This window comes from Schistocerca serialis, chromosome 6 (genome assembly GCF_023864345.2).
Source record: "Schistocerca serialis cubense isolate TAMUIC-IGC-003099 chromosome 6, iqSchSeri2.2, whole genome shotgun sequence".
In the NCBI taxonomy this organism is placed as follows: domain Eukaryota; kingdom Metazoa; phylum Arthropoda; class Insecta; order Orthoptera; family Acrididae; genus Schistocerca; species Schistocerca serialis.
The window spans coordinates 729,039,401-729,067,036 of NC_064643.1; the positions used below are offsets into that span (position 1 = coordinate 729,039,401).

The window sequence follows — 27,636 nt, forward strand, 5'->3', positions numbered from 1 at the left end:
GTCGCCAGTGGTCGGCGGAAGGTGCACGTGCCCGTCGACCTGGGACCGGACCGTAGCGACGCACGGGTGCACGCCAAGACCGTAGGATCCTACGCAGTGCCGTAGGGGACCGCACCGCCACTTCCCAGCAAGTTAGGGACACTGTTGCTCCTGGGGTATCGGCGAGGACCATTCGCAACCGTCTCCATGAAGCTGGGCTACGGTCCCGCACACCGTTAGGCCGTCTTCCGCTCACGTCCCAACATCGTGCAGCCCGCCTCCAGTGGTGTCGCGACAGGCGTGAATGGAGGGACGAATGGAGACGTGTCGTCTTCAGCGATGAGAGTCGCTTCTGCCTTGGTGCCAATGGTGGTCGTATGCGTGTTTGGCGCCGTGCAGGTGAGCGCCACAATCAGGACTGCATACGACCGAGGCACACAGGGCCAACACCTGGCATCATGGTGTGGGGAGCGATCTCCTACACTGGCCGTACACCACTGGTGATCGTCGAGGGGACACTGAATAGTGCACGGTACATCCAAACCGTCATCGAACCCATCGTTCTACCATTCCTAGACCGGCAAGGGAACTTGCTGTTCCAACAGGACAATGCACGTCCGCATGTATCCCGTGCCACCCAACGTGCTCTAGAAGGTGTAAGTCAACTACCCTGGCCAACAAGATCTCCGGATCTGTCCCCCATTGAGCATGTTTGGGACTGGATGAAGCATCGTCTCACGCGGTCTGCACGTCCAGCACGAACGCTGGTCCAACTGAGGCGCCAGGTGGAAATGGCATGGCAAGCCGTTCCACAGGACTACATCCAGCATCTCTACGATCGTCCCCATGGGAGAATAGCAGCCTGCATTGCTGCAAAAGGTGGATATACACTGTACTAGTGCCGACATTGTGCATGCTCTGTTGCCTGTGTCTATGTGCCTGTGGTTCTGTCAGTGTGATCATGTGGTGTATCTGACCCCAGGAATGTGTCAATAAAGTTTCCCCTTCCTGGGACAATGAATTCACGGTGTTCTTATTTCAATTTCCAGAAGTGTATTTTTGCAGTGAAGGTAATTAGCTGAACCTAAAATGTGAAGTTTTCATTAACATATACCGGTACACCCAGTAACTTGGAACTTTCCGTCCTGTTTATTATTATTATTATTATTCACAATGCACTATATCGACAGGAGGCAGGGTATTTTTGAATATTCAGAACTGAATGAGCTGTGTTCTTGCACAGTTTAATGCTTGACAATAATGCTTGTACCATCCGGGAGGGGGGGGGGGGGGGGAGAGAGATCATGAAGTCTGTCTTCTGTTCAGTGTTCTGCTTGGTAACTGAATGTATTGAGCACTACAAATTATGTATTAGTTCTGTGGAACATAACATTCACTAATTATGCCTACAGTGTTATTGAACAAAGTATTGTTCTGTTTTTAACATTGGTAGCAGCTGGAGACAAAATGCTCATAGCTGTAAGTCATTAAACGTACGCTGCTTTAGGGCTATGGAACTAAACAACCAAGAAAAAGTGTATAGTGTAGACAATATGTTTCTTTTCTTATATCACTGGTTTATTTCTAGTGTAGATGTTTCATTGTGGCAGAGGAATGCTTTTTTTAGACATCCAGTATTTCCTTTCTCACATGTCCTCTCCTTTTTTCTGTAGCCTCTTATTTTCTCCTTGAGCAATCTTGACAGTAATGATCAACAACTGGTAAAGTATTGTGAAAATTGGATATTGTCGCAGCAGATCTTCTGTACAGCATCTTGAGCATTGCAGCTACTCTTGTACGGTTTTCCTGAAAACTAAGAACAGGGCTTCAGTCTAAACTTCACAGTGCTCCTTTTAGGACAAAAGTTTTTTGTGTATAGTGTTTTAGTGTTGACCTTGCATTAGACTTTTTAAAATCTTATGATTGTCCATTTTAAAGAAAAGAAAGTGGTAATAATGGTGGAAAAGTTACACTAAAATTTTCCTGGATATGTTATCACTTCATCATGTTTTATAGGCCAACACTTTTCATGTATATCATGATGTGGTGACATAATTGGGAACATTTAACTAAAGATGACAAAAGCTATAAAGCACTCACATATGTACAGGATAGTTTCTTTATTACTTTAATTTTATTGCTTAATTTTTGTGTGACATGTTTTAGGTGTACAAACAACTTTTTAAAGTAATTAAAATTCTTATTTTTCAACAGGTGCAAAAAAAGGTTTCTGACATATCGCCTCCACTGGCAGTTGACAAGAGTGGTAATTTATTGCTGGCAATTCTAGCAAAACCAGGTGCAAAAGAAAACCGGATCACAGGTAATGATTTTACTAACAGGGACTAGTCTTTTACCAACATTCCTATGATGACATGACCCACCACCACCACCACCACCTGTGCTAGCAAATGTTGAGAAGTGAGAAAAAAGAAAAACATAACTTCTAAATTATTTTTGTATTAAGTGTAAATTAAATGGCATTAGTACCGATTTAGACAAACTGAAGTTGCTAACATGAAGAAAGTTTGAAAGAGACTAATTAAAAATGAATGAAGGCATGGTGGAAAAGAGGGGGAGGGGTAGGGAGAAAGTGTTAGGGCCTACATCTGTGTCATCCATGAGTGTCTAGCCTATGTCTCAGTAACTTTGGTGCCACTGATAGCATTTACACATGTGTTTGTGTTTTGCAAGACCTTCCGATAAGATTCTGCTATGGTATAGTTGTTGAAAGCTTCACACATTGCCCTTTGACAGCCAAACATCTTATCTTTTAGCATCGCTCTATTAGTACTTGTACTACTGTGCTCTATTTAACACCTGTTGAGGGGTAATTGATATTTCCTTAGAAATTTCTGAAACTCCTGGAAGGTCCTTCCCATCACGATCTGTTCTAATAGGTACATAGTCCATGCTTTGCCTCTGTGATGGTTTGAACTCTGCTGGGAACACTTTCAGTGAGGTGTCTTAAATGTCTGTGCAGAAATGGTGGCCCGTCCTTCCTCAAGAGCCAAAACCAGAGAAGGTAATGATGTTGTACACTAAGCTCTGGAGTGGAGTCATTGTGCTAGCTCATCACAAAGGTGATCCATTGGGTTCACATTAGAACTCTTGGCTGGTAACATTTCTGAAATGTTATTATCCACCAACCACACTCAATAATTGTCTCCGAACTGTTCCTCTACCGTACACAATACTGTAAAATATGTTCATATCCTTCTGCATTTAGTGTTTATGTTAGTGTAATAAGGGGATCACATCCTAACCACAAAAAATGTCCCCATACCATAGTGCCACCTCCTCTCGCACTTCCCTGTTGGCACTACACATGATTGCAGATAACGCTCTCCAGGCATCCTCCAAACGCAAACCCTACCATCAGATTCCAAATCACTCCTTTCCAGTCTTCCACACCCGTTAGTGCTATTCTATACACTGCCTTGAGCGTTGCATGATAATGAATGCAGAAATGTGTGGTTCATGAAGATGATGATAATTTTTGGTTTGCGAGGCACTTAACTGCGTGGTCATCAGCGCCCGTACGAAGTCCCAATTTTTGCACAGTCCAACTTTTTCCACAGTCCAGTCTAGCCACTCTCACAGATGATGATGATGATGATGATGACGATGATGATGAAATAACGAGGACAACACAAACACCCAGTCTCCAGGCAGAGAAAATCCGTAACTCACTTGGGAATCGAACCTGGAACCCCGTGATCCAGAGGCTGCAACACTAGCCACTACACCACGAGCTGCGGACTAGTTCATGAGGAGCGCCTCGACCGTTGTAGCCCATACTTTGTAACTCCCTACACACACTCATTGTGCTAGCTACAACTTATGAATGATTCCTTCGTCTGCATGCTCTACAATTCCTGTGCATCTCTACTTGAGGTCTTCTTAGTCTGGTTTAGCTGTGGTTGTTCCTTCACATCTCAATTTCACAATCACATAACCATCTTTTGATTTGAGCAGTTTCAAAAGGGTTGAAATGTCCCTGGTGAATTTGTTACTCAGGTGGACATGACTAGCCCACATTCAAAGTCATTTAGCTCTCCTGACTGACACATTCCACTGTTACTGATAACAGAACACTCCCCACCTTCTTTTATGCTGGTGGTTCCACCTCACGTGGTATCTGATGATCAACTCACATAACTGCGATAGTGAAATAAATAAATAATAAAATCTTACAGTCAGAGGGAAGCAGTGATTTCATTTAAATGAGTACATTATGGTTGTGGTCCCAGACCAGGTGGGGGAATCTTCTCTTAAGTTTGTGATTTGAAGTCATTGCATTGTGGTACAAGAAATGGAAAAACAAGGCAAATGGAAGTATATGCTTGTTTCACATTCAAGGTGAGTGTCATAGGAGTTAGTCAGTTGCAATAGAGGGCACTGTTGGGTTATGCAGACAGCATTTTGTTTGTTGTGTGAGTGCTGGGCATAGTATTTGGATCAGCACCAAGACATAACCAAAGAGGAAATGTGATAACCTAGAAATATATATATCAGAGCACATAAAGCAATTTTTGAGCTACTTCTCAACATATTCATCAGTGGCAATGAGACACTTGCAAAATTGTGGGCTCAGTGTTGGCATTTATTTTTGTGTTGTAGAGAGACTGCCTTTTGTGATTAGAATTAATATGTAGTAGCTATCTGCACATATTTTTCAAAGTGAAACTGTAGACTGGTATGGGCTTCTTTCATATGTAGGAAAAAGTTAGTACCAGATTGAAGACTGTAGGACAACTAATCAAAACCTTGTCAGTGTGGCAGCTGTTGCAGAAAATGTGTCCCTTTTGTTAAAGAATACTGTGCGCATTGATTTCTGTGACCAACGCAGTCTGCTTGAATGTGATCTTGTATGGAGATCAACAATAATGGCGGTGCATACATTTTTGTTTCGTGTACGAGATTAAGGAACATACATTTCATCACATGTCACAAACCTGTAAAAGAATGCAATCCTGTCACTATGGTAATGGGAAGAAATCTTGTTGGTTCTCCTTTGCATCCTCCGGCCGCTGTGGCCGAGCAGTTCTAGGCGCTTCAGTCCGGAACAGCGCTGCTGCTACAGTCGCAGGTTCGAGTCCTGCCTCAGGTGTGGATGTGTGTGATGTCCTTAGGTTAGTTAGGTTTAAGTAGTTCTAAGTCTAGGGGACTGATGACCTCAGATGTTAAGTCCCATAGTGCTTAGAGCCATTTGAACCATTTTCTCCTCTGCATCTGGCTTTGCGTTTCTGTGTTTAGTTCTTCAGCACATATCTGCACAAAATTTATGAAATACATCCTTTGAGATTATTTTGTGCAAGAAGTGTGTGAATACTCCTACGGGATGGTACAGCAACTTTGGTCATTATAAAGTGACAGTTCTGGCTAACTGCAATCTCCATAATGAACCATTTGACGAAAATGGCCTCCACCAAAAGAATCTCGATCTGTTTGTGTTTGGTGTCAGGTCAATAAAAGTGGTAGAACTGATGATGAATTCCACCTGGTGCTATGTTTTGCCCTTTCAAAAACTTTCATCTGGTACCTAACCTCACAATTCACAGGAATCGCCATTTGGAATCAATAATTTGCAGTCTTCATAGTGATAATATTTCTAGAGATAGGGAAGAGCTGACTGTTGCACATGATAGACATGTCCTGAACCTTTCCTATGTTTTGCACTCATCTTTTGCACTATGTGACCTAACATTGCTTAGCATGTGGTGAACTATAATGTAATTCTGTTATAAAGAGATTACAAGCACATGTAAAAATAGACTTAAGTATTAGACAAGTCCTTTGTCTCTCACGGATTACATTACTCTGTGTCTATCCTTTCCTTTCTTCCTTGTTGCCTCTTGTACTACACACACTTCCCACTGTCTTTCTCTATTGCGCTAAATGTGCTTTTCATCCAGGATATATCTTATTTCAACAAATATGTAGCTTTTACTTTGGATGTCTCCTAGAATTTAAAAAAATAATAATAATAAATAAAAAAAAATGAGAGTACAAGAGGAATTAGAAGTGAAAGAGTGTAAAATAATGAGGAAAATCCTAGGACCAGTAACTAAAGATGGTGTGCATTATCCAAAACCCAATGCAGAAATATATAAAAATATCTTCAAAATAACAGACACAAGGCATGTGAGAAGAATCCAGTTCATGGGGCATTTTGAAAGAATGGACTCAAACAGGTTAATGCACAAAATCCATACATTTTTAAAGAACAAAACTACAAGACCGAAATGGTACAAACAGATGGAAAAAGACCTGAGAGAACTAGGGTCTCCAAATCTACATGACAGAAATGAAATCAGAAAAATCATAAGCACACGCGGTTTTGAGGAAGAAGAGAGAAAAACTAACCGACATACATGGTCTGCGCAATGAAAACTAGCCCATTCATTGCATATGAAGGAATACTGTGTGAAAAGGAAGGCCAACAAATGTTGATTATGCATGGTCCTAAGTGATCTATCCGCAAAGAAGAAGAAGAACCATGAGTCAGCTCTGTAAATGTTCCTTGCATTTAACGTTACTTAATGCAACCTAAGCTACTATAAGTTATATGTTTTGTGAGTGAGTGCTAAAATAAAAAAAGCAAAAAAAAAGCTCTTTGCTGTTTGACATGTATTTGGAGATATACAGTTGCAAGAAAAATTCCTGTTGTAGAAAATGTATAGCAAACAATCTTAGTTATCTGTTTGCTGTCAGTATTTTTGTTTACACTCTCAGGTGCAGGAATATGTATTCCTTGCTTTTTGCTGCTTCCTTTCATAAATATGCCACAGGAAAATTAATATTGTTTTCTTTCACTTTACTTTGCAGGAGCAACTTTCTGCAAATACACTTGTCAAATAGACTCTAGTTACCCCTTTATGTCAGAGTAAGGAGACACAGTGGCTAACAAGGGAACCTCCCCATCGCACCCCCATAAGATTTAGTTATAAGTTGGCACAGTGGATAGGCCTTGATAAACTGAACACAGATCAATTGAGAAAACAGGAAGAAGTTGTGTGGAACTGTGAAAAAATAAGCAAAATATACAAACTGAGTAGTCCATGGACCACATAGGCAACATCATGACAATGTAAGCGCAGGAGCGGCGTGGTCCAGTGGTAACGTGAGTGAAAATTTTACTTTCTTTATTTTTGCATAGTTATTATCTGTCCGTTCGTTCACTGACGTCTCTGTTCACTGTAATAAGTTTAGTGTCTTTGTTTTGCGACCGCATCGCAAAACCGTGCGATTAGTAGACGAAAGGACGTGCCTCTCCAATGGGAACCGAAAACATTTAATCGCAAGATCATAGGTCAACCGATTCCTCCACAGGAAAACATGTCTGATATATTCTATACGACACTGGTGACGGCATGTGCGTCACATGACAGGAATATGTTGTTGACCCACCTAACTTGTACACTTGGCGAATGGGTACAAAGATTCTTCTACCCTGCCCGATTTAGGTTTTCTTGTGGATGTGATAATCACTCCCAAAAAAGTGATGAAAACATAAGAGTTTGTCACATAAACTGAAAATAAAAAATTAAAATTTTCACTCGATGGGAGATTTGAACCAAGGACCTTTCGTTCCGCAGCTGCTCACATTACCACGAGACCACAGCGCCCCTGCGTTCCTGATGTCCTTGATATTGGATATCTTCCCATGAACTACTCAGTTTGTATATTTTGCTTATTTTTTTCACAGTTCCACACAACTTCTTCCTGTTTTCTCAATTGATCTGTGTTCAGTTTTTCAAGGCCTATCCACTGTGCCAACATATAACTAAATCTGAGAGGGGTGCGATGGGGAGGTTCCCTTGTAAGAAGAATGTAATTCAAATACCTGCCAAGCCATTTTGGTCCTAGCTTTCCGTGATTTTTTAAATCACTTCACAAGAAACTGAGATTGTTCCTTAAGCAAATTTGTGTCCGCTTTTCTTGTCCAATCGTAGCTTGTTTCTCTCATGATCCCCATGCCTACAAGACATTTAATTGTAACACTTTTTTTTTTTTTTTAACACTGTTGATATCTGTTTCTGGCTTCAAACGTGTCTCAGGTTTTAGTGTTTCAGAAATGTAAATTTCCTTGTTACATTAACTTTCGCTCGCTTACCACAAGAAGCTGATACACTACACAACACCTACTACATATGCCATCGAAATAGTTACTGCGTTCATGTGATTTGTAAATTACGAGCGTAGCCCTCCCCTCACTGCTTTTGTTTGAACTACTAATGGGCAATAAATAACCATATTTGGTAATATTTTGTTGTTATTGCAGATGAGTTACATCTTTTGGATAAGTGGTTTCTAAAAATGACAAAAGTTTTCTTATTGCAGAACAGTTAGTACTTCATTAAATAAGAGTATTTAATTATTACAGATGACCGCTTCACTCTGTGGCTCACTGAACATTATATTTTCAGCTTTCCCTGAAAACTGTTTTGTTTCAGATGTTTCTGCTGATGGTGTAGGTGTTCAGATAAGTGCACCACCTGTTGAAGGGGAAGCGAATAGTGAGTTGACGAAATACATTGCCTCAGTACTTGGAACCCGGAAGAGTGATATAGTTTTAGATAAGGTGCGTTTACACAAGATGCTATGCAATTTAGATGCAGGAGATTTTATTCTTATCATGCAACTATCACATTGTCAAGGAAGATATAATGTTACCACAATTTTTGCACCATCCTTTAGTGTTCTCTTAGTCTTCAGTCTGAAGACTTGTTAGTTACAACTCTCTGTACTTGTCTATTGTGTGCAGATGGCTTTATCTCAGTACAACTATCTCAACTTACTTAATTTGAACCTTCTTACTGTATTTTAGCCTTAGTCTCACTCAAAAAATCCATACATTGTCACATTCTGTATAAGTTGTCTGATTTATCCATCTAATGTAATCTGGTAACAGTTAAAAATAACAAAATGTTGCAGGCCTTATTGCTTATGTTGTTGTTGACATACATACTAATATCAACTCTTGACAACAACATTCTATTGTGTTGTGAGAGAGTAACACCAGCACTATAACAAATAGTTGATTACATTCAGTTCATGCAATCAAGAATAACGGACATTGCCATGGTGGAGTGGGTGGCACCTCAGAGATACTGATAACCATACCACAGGTGCAACCGTATTGGAGGATTGTCTTTGGAGAGATGAGACTAGCAGATGATACCTGAAGAGAGGCAGTGTAATTTTCATTCATTTTAAGGGCAACAATCAGCGTGATTAGCTGCTGTGGGCTTGTAACAATAACTAATATGCTGGGCTATGTTGGTGCTATGAACAGCTGACCGTTAGGAGAGGCTACAGCCATTAATTTCCTGCAGCTCTATGGTATTGTTTAATGAAAATCACACAATCTTGGGTAAGAGCTTATCATGTTGCCCAGTACATCCCGAAATGACGTGCCAGAAAGCATGAACTGTTTTTCAATGTGGATTTATTTATGTGAGTTGCCAGACAATCTTTGGATTTCTTGGCTAAGTAACATGAAAATTATAGTAATAAAGCATACTGAGGCTCTTGACATGGGGTTTCTATCTTCTTGCTGCTGCTGCTGCTGGCCATTGCTAAAACATCGTGATGACCTGCACTGTAAAGTACCACGCCCACAATAAGTACGATGTTGGATTGTCTCAGTCTCGTAAACTCCGCATGAAACACAAAATAATGTAGCGGTGTGAATGTTTGGAAATAAATTGTAACACAAACATTTTGAAACAAATTTTATACATATTTACCTGATGTCACTAGGGTTGTAAAAGACATCAGTGCTTCCATCACTATTTGTGATACTACAGTATATGTAGAGTATTTGTAATGTTTGGTACTGGGTGGTATTAGTTCTTCCCTATGGAAGATCACTCCTAGTCTGCATATTTTTCTCTCTGATGTGCAGCCTGCCATTCTGTATGCTATGATTGTAGAAATCTTCAGTTTGGCGCTACAGAAAGTTTTCCACCACAGCAATGATCTCATTATCACTGATAAAATGTTGTCCACACAGTGATCTCTAAAGAGGAAGAACGTGTTGGGTACTAGATCTGATGAATAAGGTAGATGTAAGATGTCATAGCCTGGGCATGAACAAAGAGCCACAGTTCCTTGAGCAATGTGAGTGGATGAATTGCCGTGCAGGTGTCACATACTTTTTGTAGTCTGTCACTGTCTGTTACGGTTGACCTCAGGATGCTTCTTCATCACAAGATTTTCATAATTACTCTTTTATCATGATCTGTCCCTTTCTTGCATAGTCAGTGAGGATGACTCTTTGACAATTCCAAAATACGATGGTTGTTTGAAAAGTTCTCGCAACGGAATAGAAAAAAAAAGTACTTATATCACTGAAACTTTTTTTTATTTTTCAATGTAGTCTCCTTGTAGAGTAATGCACTTGGTCCAGCGATGTTCCAGTGCCTTCATTCCATCTCGAAAATTAGTTTCCTCCAGGCCTGCAAAATAGTTTTCAACTCCAGCTATCAGTTTTTTGTTTGAAGTGAATCTTCGTCCACGAAGAAAAATTTTCAGTTTTGGGAAGAGATGGAAGTCTGACGGAGGCATATCAGGTGAATTAGGCGGGTGTGGCAACAATTCATACCTTACGTGAAATTTAAAATTTTCCCAGCGAATTGACTGTTCAAACAAATTTCGGGCTTGCAGCCGGTCGTCGTTCAATACTTTGCACGATATTTCAACTGGGCACCTGCCAGTCATCTTCAGGTGAGCTGTTGCAGACTGGTGAAAACGTCCTCCGTTTCGCAATATATAGCGTACTGTAACTATTTTGCGCATGCGTCGAAAACTTGATAGTTGAACCACACTGCCCGCTGGCAGCGCCCTCGCTGGTGGAATAGCGGAACTCAGTCGCCCTCTTCATTGCTGTTTGCCACGACCGTCGACGCACTCTGTCGTGTTCGATTTGAGCAAATCATGGAGATGATGGGAGTCCATGCACTGTCCAGCTGGTAGCTGCTGTCACGGTTTAACAGATTTTCCGCCAGCTACGTGGTAAAAGAGCAAAGCTTTTCAGTTCATTAACCTTTTATTGAGATGTCGGGACCATGGCATTATATCAAAATTTGCTAGAGTGACTCATTTCATTAAGACCACTGCTGCACGGAAGATTACTGAGAAGGCTAGTCATGCTATTGTCAAAGAGAGGATCTGCTATACAAGACGAAGGTTAGATGCTATTTCAGCAGAACTTTACCAGTTACATCTGAAGGTTGCAAGGTATCTTTCTCCTGTATCATGGGACTGGGTTGATGGAGTGACTTTGGCCAAGTTTGAGTGGATCCACAATGATGCTAATTGTTGGCAGATATCAAAATTTGATCGACTGTTGCCACAGAAGCCGTCGCCAGAAGGGATAATGGTACGACATTCCGTTGTCAATCTCACGGAGAAGAATTTGGATGACGCTACGCTGTATGTATTAAGCAAGGGACTCAATTTTGCACCTGCACCTACAGCACCGCCATTAATAAGTATTTTGAGTGGTATTGAAGAAGCTGTACGACATCTTCCTTTGGATGCTGCAGACGAAATAAGAAGGGAAACTTGCCATGCTCTGTTGAAGGCTCCTACTCAACGCAATAATTTAACCTCTGCAGAAAGGGTTGCATTACGAAAACTGAGAGAGGACACTGACGTAGTGGTATTGAAAGCTGACAAAGGTAATGCAACTGTTTTGTTACCTCATGGTGTGTATAAAGATAAGATGTATGGTCTGCTAAGTGACTCTACCTATAGGAGGATTGATTACGATCCTACAGGACGTGTGCAACGGAAAACTTCAGTACTATTAAATTCCTCCTCCTTACCGCAAGAGACCATCAAGAGGTTAAGACCACATGGTTGTGTACCTCCAAGACTGTATGGCCTTCCAAAGATTCATAAAGAGGGTCTTCCTCTGCGTCCAATAGTGAGCAACATTGGATCCCCTACATATGATTTAGCTAAATATCTCGCTTCCTTACTGAGACCTTTCGTAGGCAAGTGCTCACATCACATACGAAACTCAGCTGATTTTATCAATAGACTGGGGGCTCTTCGTGTTAGCAGTGTAGACCTTCTAGTAAGTTTTGATGTGGTCTCACTTTTTACAAAAGTTCCTCTTGCAGATTCTTTGACACTGATTGGCAACATGTTTCCTGTTGATATCACTGCTTTGTTCAGACACGCTCTTTCCTCAACTTATTTTATGTTTAATCAAGAATATTTTGAACAGACTGACAGTGTCGCCATGGGTAGCCCCCTGTCTCCTTTGGTGGCCAACCTTTTTTGTGGAGGATTTTGAAGAGAGAGTGCTGAATCAGCTGCCCTGAAGCCAACAGTTTTTTGGCGGTATGTGGATGACACTTTCATAGTGTGGCCTCATGGAGAAAATAAATTAATGGAGTTTCTACATCACCTCAACTCCATTCATACCAACATCCGGTTCACCATGGAAATAGAGAAAGATGGTTGTTTGCCTTTCTTGGATGTCCTGGTTCGAAGGAAGAATGATGGTTCTCTAGGGCATTCAGTTTACCGGAAACCCACTCATACTGATTTGTACCTGCAACCATCGAGTTACCATCACCCATCGCAAACCATGAGTTTGCTTAGAACACTTGTTCATAGAGCTCATACTGTCTCAGATCTGGATAGCTTACCTCAAGAACTCGCCCATCTAAAGACAGTATTCAGCGAAAATGGGTATTCCATCCGGCAGATTAACAGGGCACTAACAGTTAAAACTAAGAAGCAGGAAGTGAATAAAGAGGAGAGCATGCCGGAACAATCTTTAGCTTTTCTTCCTTTCGTTGGCAACACTTCGTTTAAAATAGCAGGAACCCTCCGAAAATTTCAGGTAAAAGTGGTTTTCCGCCCACCATCATAGATTGTGGACCTTGTGGGATCAGTTAAGGACAATCTGTTACTACGAAAGGCCGGAATTTACAAGATACCGTGCCAATGTGGTATGGCTTACGTAGGTCAAACCACACGCACCATGAAAGAACGCTGCACTGAACATCAACGTTACACCCGCTTTTTGCAGCCAAGCAAGTCCGCTATTGCTGAACATTGTATTTCTACTGGACATTCAATGGAGTATGAGAAAACAATGATTTTGTCCACAGCAACGTCTTTCTGGGACTCCATTATTAAATAATCCATAGAAATACGACTGGCGGAAAATCTGTTAAACCGTGACAGCGGCTACCAGCTGGACAGTGCATGGACTCCCATCATCTCCACGATTTGCTCAAATCGAATACGACAGAGTGCGTCGACGGCCATGGCAAACAGCAACGCAGAGGGTGATTCAGTTCTGCTATTCCACCAGCGAGGGCACTGCTGGCGGGCAGTGTGGTTTAACTATCAAGTTTTCGATGCATGCGCAGAAGAGTTACAGTACGCTATATATTGTGGAACGGAGGACGTTTTCACCAGTCTGCGACGGCTCACCTGAAGATGACTGACAGGTGTCCAGTTGAAATATCGTGCGAAGTATTGAATGACGACCGGCTGCATGCCCGAAATTTGTTTGAACAATTCATACCTTAGTTTGTGTGATTTTGCCATGGCGATGGCACATGTGTGCCTGCGAGCACTGTCTTGATGGAAGATGACTTTCTTCCTGGCTAAACCTGACCTTTTTTCGAGTATCTTTTGTTACAATTTGTCTGTGAGATTAGCATAGTATTCTCCAGTAATTGTTTGCCCACTGGGGGGATAATCTACAAACAGAATCCCCTTCGCATCCCAGAACACTCATGCCGTGACCTTTCCCACTGAAGGAATTGTCTTTGCTTTCTTTGGTAGTGGAGAATCAGCATGTTTCCATTGCTTTGACTGTTGGTTTGTCTCTGGGGTATAGTAGTGCACCCAAGTTTCATCTGTGGTCACAAACTGGTGCAAAAAATCTTGTTCGTTTCTCCTAAAATGAGCCAAACATTGTTGTGATGTGTCCATTCTCATGCATTTTTGACCTAGCTTCAAGAGTCGCTGCACCCATCTTGCAGATAATCTTTTCATTTCTAATTCTTCATTTAAAATGTAATATACCCTTTCAGATGACATCTGGCAAGCATGAGCAATTTCGTGCACTTCCAATCGGCGATCCTCCATGACCATTTTGTGCACTTTTGCAGTGATTTTTAGGGTAGTGACACATCTGGGCCCACCACTGCGCAGATCATCTAAGCTCTGCTGACCAAATTTTAATTCATTTGTCCACTTGGCAACAGTTGAATATGAAGCAGCAGAGTCCCCCAATGTATTCTGGAAATCAGCATGAATGTCCTTTTTTTTCATACCTTTCTTTACAAAGCCCTTAATCACTGCTCGAATCTCGATTTTTTAATTTTTTTTTATTTTAAATTTTTATTTTTTTCCTCATCTTCACAAACCACTACATGGGAACAACAACAGAGCCACATTACCACTACAGCTCTCTTCCAAGAGCACTAATGTGGCATGTGTTTACAGGCAACAGTCCAATGAATATCACGTGAACAACTTGTTGCGCTAGTGCTTACCTCTCGTGGTGATTCCGAGAACTTTTCAAACCATCCTCGTAATCTTCCCAGAAGGCAACTACATGTTTGCCTTCTGTGATGGAAGGGAATCTGCATGTTTCCATTTGCTTCTTCCTTTCAAATCTAGATCATACTGGTAAACTCAACAGTTATCCATTGTTGTCAAATTCTCTGAAAAACTTGTGTTTCTTGTCCCTGCACACACTCAACATTTCTGTCAGAGATGATGTGTGCTGTTTGCTTGGATTGGGTGTTAATAGGTGAGAACCCATCAGATTGACACTTTAATCAGTGCTGTACATCATGCAGTCTCTTGTGAACTGATCCTACACTGAAGCTAACAATTGTTTGGACGGTAATGTGCCTTTCAGACAAATCCAGAGCTTCCACCACTGTGATGGTTCTCAGTTACTACATCAGAGATGGTCTGCTACATGGTATCTGTTCGCATTTTTGTGACCACATTGAAACAGCCCTTTCCACTTTTTCATGTTCTTATATGGTAATGCCTTAACCCCAGAGATTACCATCACTTTATCATGCATTTCCACAGCCACATTACTCACCACAGTAGGCACTTTGCTTCTTTTCTCTACAGCAACACCAACAAGTGATACAGCTCAGATAGAACAGCATGTCATCAAAAAACAAAAAACAAAACAAAAATCTGCTTCCAGAGCATATCCTTGCATGTAAGTATCCACACTGTTTGTAGACAAAAGCATGAGCTTTATGAAATCTCCTGGAAACTGTGTGCCAATCCAGGACTTGAACTCAGGCTCTTGCCTTTTCATGACAGCGGTATTATTGACTATTGTCACGCGTTGTGACCTGCCCCTAAGTAGTACCATGGCAGTGCCACTCTCCTGCCCTGCCCTCTGAAGTTTGAAGAAGACAACTTAGGTTTCTAAAGGCAAAAGTCCATATCTAAGTCATGACATGACATACAGAAATTTTTAATATTATGTTCACTTTATTGGAAAGATTTTAACATATCAGGCTCACATTGTAATAGTTTCTGAAAATCATAAGCAGATCAAAGGCTTCTATCCAGCCACCCAAACAACTAGCAAAAAGTGTGGGTGACTTCTGTATATAAGAAGATTAAAAGAACAGACCCACAAAATTATAGCCCGACATTATTAACATTGCTTTACTGCAGAATTCTTTAACATAATCTGAGTTCAGTTATAATAAATTCACTTGTGACAGAAAAACTTCCATTCACAAAACTTCCATTTAGAAAGCATCACTCATACAAAACTCAACTTTCTCTTATCTCACATGATATTCTACGCACCATAGATGAAGGACAACAGACAGAGTCCATATTCCTAGATTTACGGAAAAAATTTGGTATGGTGCCCCACTCAGACTGTTAATGAAAGTACAAGCATATGGACAAGGTTCCCAGGAATATAAGTGGTTCAAAGACTTCATAGGTAATAGAACCCAGTACATCGTCCTCGATTATAGGTGTTCATCTGAGACGAGGGTGTTGTCAGGAGTGCCTAAGGGGAATATGATAGGACTGCACTTATTCTCTTATATTGCACATTTTATCTGACAGACAGGGTGAACAGCAGGGTGCATCAGTTTTCTGATTATCGTGTATTGTGCGGGAAAGTGCTATTGGTGAATGACTGTAGGAGGGTGCAAGATGACTTGGGCAAAATTTCTAGTGTGTGTGGTGAATGGCTACCAAACTTCATTTGAGAGTTTTACATATTCTGATGATGCCTGACCACAGTGAAATAACTTTTCAACAGAGACTGTTCTATTTTAAGTATAACAATGAAAAGCTGTTGCTGTATCAGTCAGGCAATGATGGAGTGGAGTGAATACTACAAGGAGAAATGTAAGTTGATGCAGACAAGTAGGAAAAATGCTCCTGTAATGTTTGAATGCAGCGTTAGTAGTGTACTGCTCGACACAGTCATGTTGATTAAATATCTAGGCATAACATTGTGAAGCAATATGAAATGGAATGAGTGCCTAACAACACCAGTAGAGAAGGCGAAAGGTCAACTTCGATTTATTAGGCAGATTTTAGGAAAGTTGCTTCATGTGTAATGGAGACTGCGTGCAGAACACTCATACTACCTATTATTGAGACTCATTCTTCATGAGTGTTTGGGATCACCACTAGGTTGGATTAAAGGAAGACATCAAAGAAATTCGGAAGCTTGTTGCTAGATGTGTTACTGGTAGATTCGATGATCACACAAGTGTTACACAGATGCTTCAAGAACTCAAATGTAAATCCCTGGAGGGAAGATCTACATCTACGTCTATAATCTCCAAACAACCATGAGGTGCATGGCAGAGGGTATGTCCCATTGTACCAGTTATTATGGTTTCTTCCTATTCCATTCACATATGGAGTGCAGGAAGAATGATTGTTTGAATGCTTTTGTGTGTGCAGTAATTATTCTAATTTTATCCTCATGACACCTATGTGAGCAATATGTAGGAGGGTGTAGTACGAGGGGAGTTTGAAAAGTCAGTGCCAAGTCCAAGAGACGGCACCACCGGTGCTTTTCAAGGTCATGTTTGGTTAGTAGCATCTTTGGAAAGAACACACACCAAGTTTCACCCATATTGGTCTATTTCTTCATGTTTGGCATTTGTGTGAATCAATGAAGTCGAGTGATTGTCAAAAAATGGACAAAAAAGAATTTCGTGTAGTGATTAAACATTACTTTATGAAAGACAAAACACCTCAGCAGACTAAAGAGAAGTTTGATAAACATTAAGGTGACTCTGCACCTTCAATTACAACAGTTTGTAAGTGGTTTCAAAATTTTCAGAATGGTCACATCGGCATAAGTGATACTGAACGTTCTCAATGCCCTGTGGAGGTTATGACTCAAGAAATCATTGATAAAATCCATGGTATTGTGATGAATGACAGAAGAGTTAAGGTGCGTGAGATTGCTAGTGCTGCGGGCATCTCGAATGAACAGGTATATAATGTTCTTGTTGTTGTGGTCTTCAGTCCTGAGACTGGTTTGATGCAGCTCTCCATGCTACTCTATCCTGTGCAAGCTTCTTCATCTCCCAGTACTTACTGAAACCTACATCCTTCTGAATCTGTTTAGTGTATTCATCTCTTGGTCTCTCTCTATGATTTTTATCCTCCTCACTGCCCTCCAATACTAATTTGTTGTGGTCTTCAGTCCTGAGACTGGTTTGATGCAGCTCTCCATGCTACTCTATCCTGTGCAAGCTTCTTCATCTCCCAGTACTTACTGAAACCTACATCCTTCTGAATCTGTTTAGTGTATTCATCTCTTGGTCTCTCTCTATGATTTTTATCCTCCTCATTGCCCTCCAATACTAAATTGGTGATCCCTTGATGCCTCAGAATATGCCCCACCAACCGATTCCTTCTCCTAGTCAAGTTGTGCCACAAATTTCTCTTCTCTCCAGTTCTATTCAATACCTCCTCATTAGTTACGTGATCTGCCCATCTAATCTTCAGCATTCTTCTGTAGCACCACATTTCAAAAGCTTATATTCCCTTCTTGTCTAAACTATTTATCATGCATGTTTCACTTCCATTCATGGCTACACTCCATACAAATACTTTCAGAAACGACTTCCTGACACTTAAATCTATACTCGATGTTAACAAATTTCTCTTCTTCAGAAACGCTTTCCTTGCCATTGCCAGTCTACATTTTATATCCTCTCTACTTCGACCATCATCAGTTATTTTGCTCCCCAAATAACAAAACTCATTTACTCCTTTAAGCCTCATATTTCCTAATCTAATTCCTGCAGCATCACCCGATTTAATTCGACTACATTCCATTATCCTCGTTTTGCTTATCTCCTCCTTTCAAGACACTGTCCATTCTGTTCAGCTGCTCTCCTAGGTCCTTTGCTGTCTCTGACAGAATTACAATGTCATTGGCGAACCTCAAAGTTTTTATTTCTTCTCCATGGATTTTAATTCCTACTCCGAATTTTTCTTTTGTTTCCTTTGCTGCTTGCTCAATATACAGATTGAACAACATTGCGGATAGGCTACAACCCTGTCTCACTCCCTTCCCAACCACTGCTTCCCTTTCATGCCCCTCAACTGTTATAACTGCCATCTGCTTTCTGTACAAATTGTAAATAGCCTTTCGCTTCCTGTATTTTACCACTGCCACCTTCAGAATTTGAAAAAGAGTATTCCAGTCGACATTGTCAAAAGCTTTCTCCAAGTCTACAAATGCTAGAAAAGTAGGTTTGCCTTTCCTTAATCTATTTTCTAAGATAAGTCATAGGGTCAGTATTGCCTCTCGTGTTCCAACATTTCTACGGAATCCAAACTGATCTTCCCCGAGGTCGGCTTCAACCAGTTTTTCCATTCGTCTGTAAAGAATTTGTGTTAGTATTTTGTAGATGTTGCTTATTAAACTGATAGTTCGGTAATTTTCACATCTGTCAACACCTGATTTCTTTGGGATTGGAATTATTATATTCTTCTTGAAGTCTGAGGGTATTTCGCCTGTCTCACATCTTGCTCAATAGATGGTAGAGTTTTGTTAGGCCTGGCTCTCCCAAGGCTGTCAGTAGTTCTAATGGAATGTTGTCTACTCCCGGGGCCTTGTTTCAACTTAGGTCTTTCAGCGCTCTGTCATACTCTTCACGCAGTATCATATCTCCTCATCTTCATCTACATTCTTTTCCATTTCCATAATATTGCCCTCAAAACATCGCCCCTGTATAGACCCTCTATATACTCCTTCCACCTTTCTGCTTTCCCTTCTTTGCTTAGAACTGGGTTTCCATCTGAGCTCTTGATATTCATGCAAGTGGTTCTTTTTTCTCCAAAGGTCTCTTTAATTTTCCTGTAGGCAGTACCTATCTTACCCCTGATGAGATAAGCCTCTACATCCTTACATTTGTCCTCTAGCCATGCCTGCTTAGCCATTTTGCACTTCCTGTCGATCTCATTTTTGACACATTTGTATTCCTTTTTGACGGCTTCATTTACTGCATTTTTATATTTTCTCCTTTCATCAATTAAATTCAATATCTCTTCTGTTACCCAAGGATTTCTATTAGCCCTCGTCTTTTTACCTACTTGATTCTCTGCTACCTTCACTATTTCGCCTCTCAGAGCTACCCATTCTTCTTCTACTGTATTTCTTTCCCCCATTCTTGTCAATCGTTCCCTAATGCTCTCCCTGAAGCTATCTAGAACCTCTGGTTCTTTCAGTTTATCCAGGTCCCATCTCCTCAAATTCCCACCTTTTTGCAGTTTCTTCAGTTATAACCAATAGATTGTGGTCAGAGTCCACATCTGCTCCTGGAAAAATCTTACAATTTAAAACCTGGTTCCTGAATCTCTGTCTTACCATTATATCTGAAACCTGTCAGTATCTCCAGGCTTCTTCCAAGTATACAACCTTGTTTATGATTCTTGATCCAAGTGTTAGCTATGATTAGGTTGTGCTCTGTGCAAAATTCTACCAGGCGGCTTCCTCTTTCATTTCTTCCCCCCAATCCATATTCAACTACTGTGTTTCCTTCTCTCCCTTTTCCTACTGTCGAATTCCAGTCACCCATGACTATTAAATTTTCGTCTCCCTTCACTATCTGGATAATTTCTTTTATCTCATCACACAATTCATCAATCTCTTTGTCATCTGCGGAGCTAGTTGGCATATAAACTTGTACTACTGTGGTAGGCGTGGGCTTCGTATCTATCTTGGCCACAATAAATCGTTCACTAAGCTGTTTGTAGTAGCTTACCCGCATTCCTATTTTCCTATTCATTATTAAACTTACTCTTGCATTACCCCTATTTGATTTTGTATTTATAACACTGTATTCACCTGACCAGAAGTCTTGTTCCTCCTGCCACCGAACTTCACTAATTCCCACTGTATCTAACTTTAACCTATCCATTTCCCTTTTTAAATTTTCTAACCTACCTGCCCGATTAAGGGATCTGACATTCCACACTCCGATCTGTAGAACGCCAGTTCTAATTTTATTTTGCATAAACATTGTCCGCAGGATGGGTTCTGCGATTGCTCACGCTTGGCCAAAAACGGAATCATGTGAAGTGTTGCAAGGATGGTTTGCAGCTGTTCAGGAAGATCCCACAGGACTTTAAGTGTCATTTTGTCACTGTGCATGAAACATGGATACATTACTATACTCCTGAGACCAAACAATAATCTAAATAATTGGTTACCAAGGGAGAATCTGCACCGAAAAGGCAAAGACCATTCATTCAGCCGGAAAGGTTATGACGACTGTCTTTTAGGATTCACAAGGGATAATCCTCATCGACTATCTGGAAAAGGGTAAAACTATTACAGGTGCATATTATTCATCATTATTGGGCCATTTGAAAACACAGCTGCAAGAAAAATGCCGGCGATTGAACTGCAAAATTGCCCTTTTCCATAATGACAATTCACCAGCACACACCTCAGCAGTTGTGGCCGCAAAATTAATGGAAATAGGATTAAAACTCATTTCCTTCCCCCCTATTGTCCAGACTTGGCTCCCTTGGACTACTATTTGTTCCTCAATTTGAAGAAATGGCTGGCAGGACTAAGATTTTATTCAGACGAGGATATGGTTGCAGCAACTAAAAGCTATTTTGCAGACTTGGACGATTCCTATTATGCGGAAGGGATCAACAAATTAGAACAGCGTTGGACAAAGTGTGTAAGTCTAAAAGGAGACTATGCCGAAAAATAAAATAGGTTTACCCCAAACATGTAAGTAGTTTTTATTTTTGCAAGGACTTTTCAAACACCCCTCGTACATCCCTAGAGTAATCATTTAAAGCCGGTTCTTGAAACTTTGTTAATAGACTTTCTCGGGATAGTTTAAGCCTATCTTCTGGAATCATCCAGTTCAGTTCCTACAGTATCTCTGTGACACTCTCCCATGGATTAAACAAACCTGTGACCATTCTTGCTGCCCTTCATTGTATACATTCAATATCCCCTGTTAGTCCTATCTGTTGCGAGTCCCACAGACTTGAGCAATATTCTACAACTGGTCTCACAAGTGATTTGGAAACAGTTTCCCTTGGAGACTGATTGCTCTTCCCCAGTATTCTACCAATAAACCGAAGTCTACCACCTGCTTTACTCACGACTGAACCGATGTGATCATTCCGTTTCATATTCTCACAAAGTGTTACACCCATGTATTTGTATGAGTTGGCCAATTCCAAAAGTGACTCATTGATATTATTGTCATAGGATACTAAGTTTTTTTCATTTTATGAAGTGCAAAATTTTACATTTAAGAGCACTTAGAACAAGTCACCAATCTCTGCACCATGTTGAAATCTTATCGAGATCTGACTGTATAATTATGCAGCTTCTTTCAGATAGTACTTCATTACAGGTAATTGCATTATCTACAAATAGTCTGATTTTACTGTTAATATTGTCTGCCAGGTCATTAATATACAACATGAACGAGTGTCCCAACACACTTTCCTGGGGCACACCCGAGTTACTTCTCCAGCTGACAATGACTCTTCATCCAAGATAACATGTTGTGACCTCCCTACACCAAAAGTCCTCAGTCCATTCACAAGTTTCAAACCTGGAACCATTTGTGCTGCCCTTCTCCGTATACGTCCCACATCCCCTGTTGTTCCTATCTAGTATGGGTCCCACACACTTGAGCACTATTCTAGAACTTGCCACATGACCACATTCTTTTCACAGAATGTTACTGAGAAAATTTAGAGAACTGGCATTTGAAGCTTTCTGCAGAACGATTGTGCTGCCGCCAACATAAATTTCGCCTGAGGGCTCACATGGAGGCATATAGAGAGTTGGTTTTTCCTCTCTCTGTTTGCAAGTGAAACAGGAAAGGAAATGACTAGTTGTGGTACAGGTTAGCCCTCACCAAGTACCATACAGTGGCTTGCCGAATATGTGTGTAGATGTAGAAATGGAAAAAAATTGTGATTTCAATTAGTTGCAGATATACTTTAGGACGAATACCACTTCCAGACTGGGGTGGCGAACAAATAGTATACAAGCCGTGCATTCAGATCACTTGTCAGGTAATGCACATGTGGGTTCGAGCCTCACATTTTGCAATATTGTCTATAGTAACCTCGTATGTATTCAGTTGTCAGACCAAATATTTCAAACAATATAATTGTGTGCCTATGTGTTGAAGTCAGCCACCAAGAGAAGTGTTATTTGTAAAGGTAATCACTTTTGATTTCAATCACCAGTTAGGCAGGAATATGTGCATACAGGGAAATTATATGACAATGTCTGTGGAGGCTGTTGTCCAGCCATTACACCCAGCATGACATACTGGGTTTATTTGCAACTAGAACATCAGGAGTCCTCTCTGGCTGCAACAGTCACTGCCATTGCTGTCTAAATAAACAGCAAAAGCTGGAAAAGGAGTCATTCTGTGGCCAACAGTAGGAAAGCATGACCCTAGAAGTTAGTTGCCAATTCACCTTGGCCACCAATTATCAGTGAGCTTACAAATCTGCATAATAGTCTTCCATTACAACCTAAATCTGTTTTATTTAAACAGGTGGTGTTTCAAGGCCAATAAACATAATATATAGACATTGTGGTCTTATTACACCAGTAGAAACGGAACATATTGAAGTACCCAGTCACAGGAAAAACGGTCTATATCCTGACAAAGGCCTCGTAAATATAGCTGAAATGTCAGTTATTTTACTTTTCTGCTATTGCAGTTAATTTATATGGTGAAACAGCAGTACACTGAGAAGAATTTTAATGAAATTTAAATAATCCACAGTAGCCTACACATTCCTGCCATGTGAAATGTTCTTGATACAAGATTTCAATGTTCATCATGCTTTGTACTGCTGTACAAGCAGAGGGTGGACAAATGTGTTTATAGGATTAAGTGATGTGTGCGTCGTGAGCACAGGCCACGTAACTCATGACAGTTTTACCAATCTCTTGTGTAGTTTTGCAGACTCGCCACTATATGGTGGACATATTTGCCTGTGACCTGCAAGGGAGTGATTGTTATCCCATAATTGCATTTTCAGCCGCATAAGTATATGTTTGTGCTATATTTGTTATTTTATTATTATTATTATTATTATTATTGAATTGCTCATTGTTTGCTGTAGGTATTATAATCTTTGCAGTTGACAAGTCTTTTTAAAGTTACAACAGCAACAACCCAACCACCATTCCAGAAACAGACAGGATATAGGCATATGAAGTCAAGGAAACACATGAACTGAAATTTCTATGCTGCTGACATTGTTGTCATTGGTGTAGATTATCTTTCCCCATTTTGTAAATGCTTTGAGAAATTAGTTTTGTTTTATGCTATCTTGAAATTGGATGAGTTCTGCAACTTTAATCTTCTTCAGCAGTGTAGGTTTTCCATAAATTCAATAGGAAGGTAGTCATACCAAATCAAGTAGTCTTCAGTGGACTATTGATTAATCTCTGGAGAATTTGCCCAGTAAATAAGTTCTACTCATACAGAACTCTGTAACGTAAAGCCTGAGGTGGGCAGTTGGGAACTGAACTGTTACATTATTCTTTACATGCTACCCTTAAACATTTTGTTGTCATCAATATCAGTGGGGAGGCCCTCTGGAACATCCACACATGCTTGTCAGTCCCTCCTCTAAACTCTGTACAGCAATCTGGCACATCACTTGGTATAAAAGGTGTGATTTCTGTTAGCAGTCGTAGCCCACTGTACAATATCTGATGAAGAGTATTTCTGCTAGAACAAAAAGATAAAAAGCAGAAGTGGCAACAGAATGCAAAAAGCATCACACCCAATATAAAATAAAATGGACATATATTTACTTTTAATTTTTTGTGTGTGCTGCTTCCCAAAATTATGAATGGTTGCTCTTTCATATAAGGTCTAGATACGGAAGTCTTCACACGTTTAATATCACAGAAAAATCCAAAAGGTTGACTCTGGCCAAATTTTGTGCCCCTTCATTACAAAGGAATCACTGGTGGCTGCTGTTGTTGGATTAACTTTGCCGGGTACTATTGAGTGAAAATAGCTCTCACGAGCAAGGGGGTATTTTGTTTCTGATGTTTTTAATTGCTATCTATAATGTAGCTAGCATTTGCTTGGGATCTCCTTGGGCAATGGTTGAGACTATTGAAGATAGAATTTTATTCGTAAGTCACTGTAAAACAGTACATTCTTGAGCAAAAATGTCTAATCACCCCTATTTAATGCAGAATTGACCACTAGAAAAGTCAAAAGAGGCAGAACAGTCAGTATAAAAGAAGGCAGGGAGTATTGTGGTGTTAGTAGGGAACCAGTGACAGCAGAATGGGACGATCAGGATAGCTCAGTGGCTTTGAACATGGACTAATCATGTTACTGAATACAAATCCCTGTCAGTATAAAAGGCAGGCAGGGAGTATTGTGGTGTTAGTAGGGAACCAGTGACAGCAGAATGGGACGGCACTTCTAAAACTGCTCAAGTTAACTGCTGCTGATGTCATTGTAAAGTGAAAATGCGAAGGAGCAACTGCAGCTACACTGAGACCACACTGACCCATGTAGTGAAGGACAGGGACTGCTGAGCATTGTGGAGGGTGGTTGTAACAAATCACATGAAATCAGTGGAAGGAAGCACTTGTGAGTCCCATAGTGCTACCAGCAGTCCAGCCAGCACATTGATTATGCATAGGCAGTTAAGAAAAATGGGGTACATTGGTCAAGCAGCTCCTCATAAGCCACACATTTCTGCAGTAAATGCTAAGTGACACTTGAGGGGGTCTAAAGAGTGATACTACTGTACAGTGAATGATGGAAAACAAGTGATTTAGAATGAATTTTGTTGTACACTGTAGCAGTGTAATGGAAGGGTTTGGATTCGGTGACTGACTGGAGAACGTTACCTGCCATTACGTAGCGTCAACTGCGAAGTAAACAGGAGGTGACGTTACGAAATGGGGGTGTTTTTTCATGGTTAGGATGTAGTCCCTGTATTGTGCTTAAGAAAATGCTCAACACGGAAGGATACGACCACATTTTACATCATTCTGTAATGCATATAGTAGAGGAGCATGTCGGAGATGATGATTGATTGTATCAGGGTGACAATGCCCTCTGTCATAAAGCAGTGTCCATAAGGTAGTGGTTGGTGGACAATAACATTCCTGAATTGGCCTGAATGGAACACCTTAGAGATGAATTAGAGCTTGATTGCTTCAGACCCCAGTGTCCAGTAGTACTACTTTCAGCCCCTTATTTAGTGTAAGAAGCTTGATTGCGAAATGTATGTTTGCTTTACTTTGTGTGTTAAAGGATGCTGATTTGTGTCTCTTTACAGGGCTCCCGATCGAGACAGAAAACTTTACTCATACTTGACAAGACTATTTCAGCAGAACAGATAATGGAAAAACTTATGAAGGAAGTACAGTAAAACACACTGAAAGGTAAGTGAAAAAAAAAAAAAAAAAAAAAAAAGGTTAGGTATTTAGCAGCAGTTGTGGTGAACTCAACTAACTTAAGGCAGAAAATGAATGTTGTTAATGGTCTTAAATAAGGCCACTTTGATTGTAATAATAATGTAGTATCTTAATTGGTGTGATTAGGCCTTGGAATATTATTCTACTTTCACCCAAGTATAATGCAACATGAGTTATGGATGCTGTTTACCAATGCCCGGCTGTGTTATTGATTATAGGGAAGCTCGTGTGGGAAAACTGTTAAATTACAAGGACACAGAATGGCTAGGCAGTACTTACCTACCTCCAGGAGGCAGAATTTATAATGCTGTCGATAGAAACATTTAAAAGTAGAAAAAGTATTTCAGTTATTTGGAATGCATTTGTTCCAGCCCAAAGGAGGGAAAAGGGATTGTTTGGGGAGTATTGGAAAGGAGGGGAGTATCACTCAGACCCCATGTTGAGAGGAACCCACCTATTGTGAAGATGAGTGAGGCAAAGGTGAAGGGGGATTTGTTGGAGGACCCAACATTGTATTAAGGAAGAGGAAATCTTATGAACAATTACAGAAACTGATAATTGTCAGCAAATCATAATGCACAGTGGTGATTCAGAATTTTTAATGCAAAACTAGAAAAAAACTAAAAATATTTTTTCTGTGGGAAACTTGTGGCATTATGACTGAAATTTCAGAGGACATGCATTTGTTGAATCTGCTGAAAACAATAATATTTTTGTCTTTAACACATTCTTCTAGAAAAAGATGATCTGATGTAGAGCAAATAAACAAAAATGAAATTGACTCTATTTTAACAGAAACTGAACAGGAACCGAAAGTCTTAACCACTTTAGGATTGCAAGTGAATGGAGTTTGGTAAGAAACAGTAAAAATTGACAAAAAATCCAGGCAGAAACAAACTCATAATGTAGGGAACCTCAAATATAGATAGTTAAAAGTTTGAGTGCATATTACCAGATCAAATTAAAACTCCAAGTTTAGCATCTTGGAAAATGAAGATTAAAACAACGTAGATGAAGGCTCACTCCACAGAACATTTTCAGCTTCGCATTCTGACCTTGGTAAGTAATTCTGTGCAGTCTTGACACAGTGTCGTTCTCTGCCAGTGGCATCATTCAGATGTGATAGAGAGGAGCAGGGAGTCAACACACCACTTCCCACAGCCATTGTCAGCTTAGCAGAGCCAAGAGCTGCTATATTTCATTCAAATAGCTCCTCGCTTTGCCAGAGTGCACCCTGTGCCAGTACTACCATCAAAGAAAAATCACTGGCACTATCAGGTATTGATTCCAGGACCCCCACAAGGTGGAAGTCAGTCAGAGGAACTCCCAGCTACAGAGATGTACACTGTAGTGTTCATTTTTGTTGAACATGATTCAGGTAATGAAGATCTAATATTGTTTCTTCATTACCACTCAGTCACTCAACTGTGCCCGTGAATTCAGCTGTGATAGACTTCATCTCTTCCTTGCGTAATTATTGCTGTAAGGAAAAGTAATGCTGCTGCTTTACTTCTCTTGAAGAATGTGTGAACACCTTTTATTTATATAAGTCACATGTAGTGCGTAAACATAACAACATCAACTGGATAACATCAGATTTTTGTCAAATCATAACATCCAACAACGAACATCTCCATGGAAGTATATCAGAAGAATGAATGAAT

General features: G+C 40.4%; 2 protein-coding genes across 4 annotated transcripts in view; both read left to right on the plus strand.

Moving 5' to 3' along the window:
• LOC126483941 (S1 RNA-binding domain-containing protein 1) overlaps positions 1–27,636 on the plus strand; it is a 265,993-nt gene that overhangs the window by 24,029 nt on the left and 214,328 nt on the right. For 2 of the 3 annotated variants that reach the window (XM_050107228.1, XM_050107227.1), the window contains exons 2-3: positions 2,194–2,302; positions 25,834–25,939. The gene's annotated coding sequence lies outside the window, so the exon portion shown is untranslated. Of the gene's footprint in view, positions 1–2,193; positions 2,303–8,536; positions 8,567–25,833; positions 25,940–27,636 lie in introns of those variants that run through there. The other variant, XM_050107229.1, reaches the window with a different exon arrangement.
• LOC126485052 (UPF0235 protein C15orf40 homolog) lies at positions 1,447–25,926 on the plus strand. The gene is made up of 5 exons (XM_050108653.1): positions 1,447–1,458; positions 2,194–2,302; positions 8,267–8,329; positions 8,439–8,566; positions 25,834–25,926. Exons 1-5 carry the CDS (start codon positions 1,447–1,449, stop codon positions 25,924–25,926), a joined length of 405 nt encoding a protein of 134 aa, XP_049964610.1.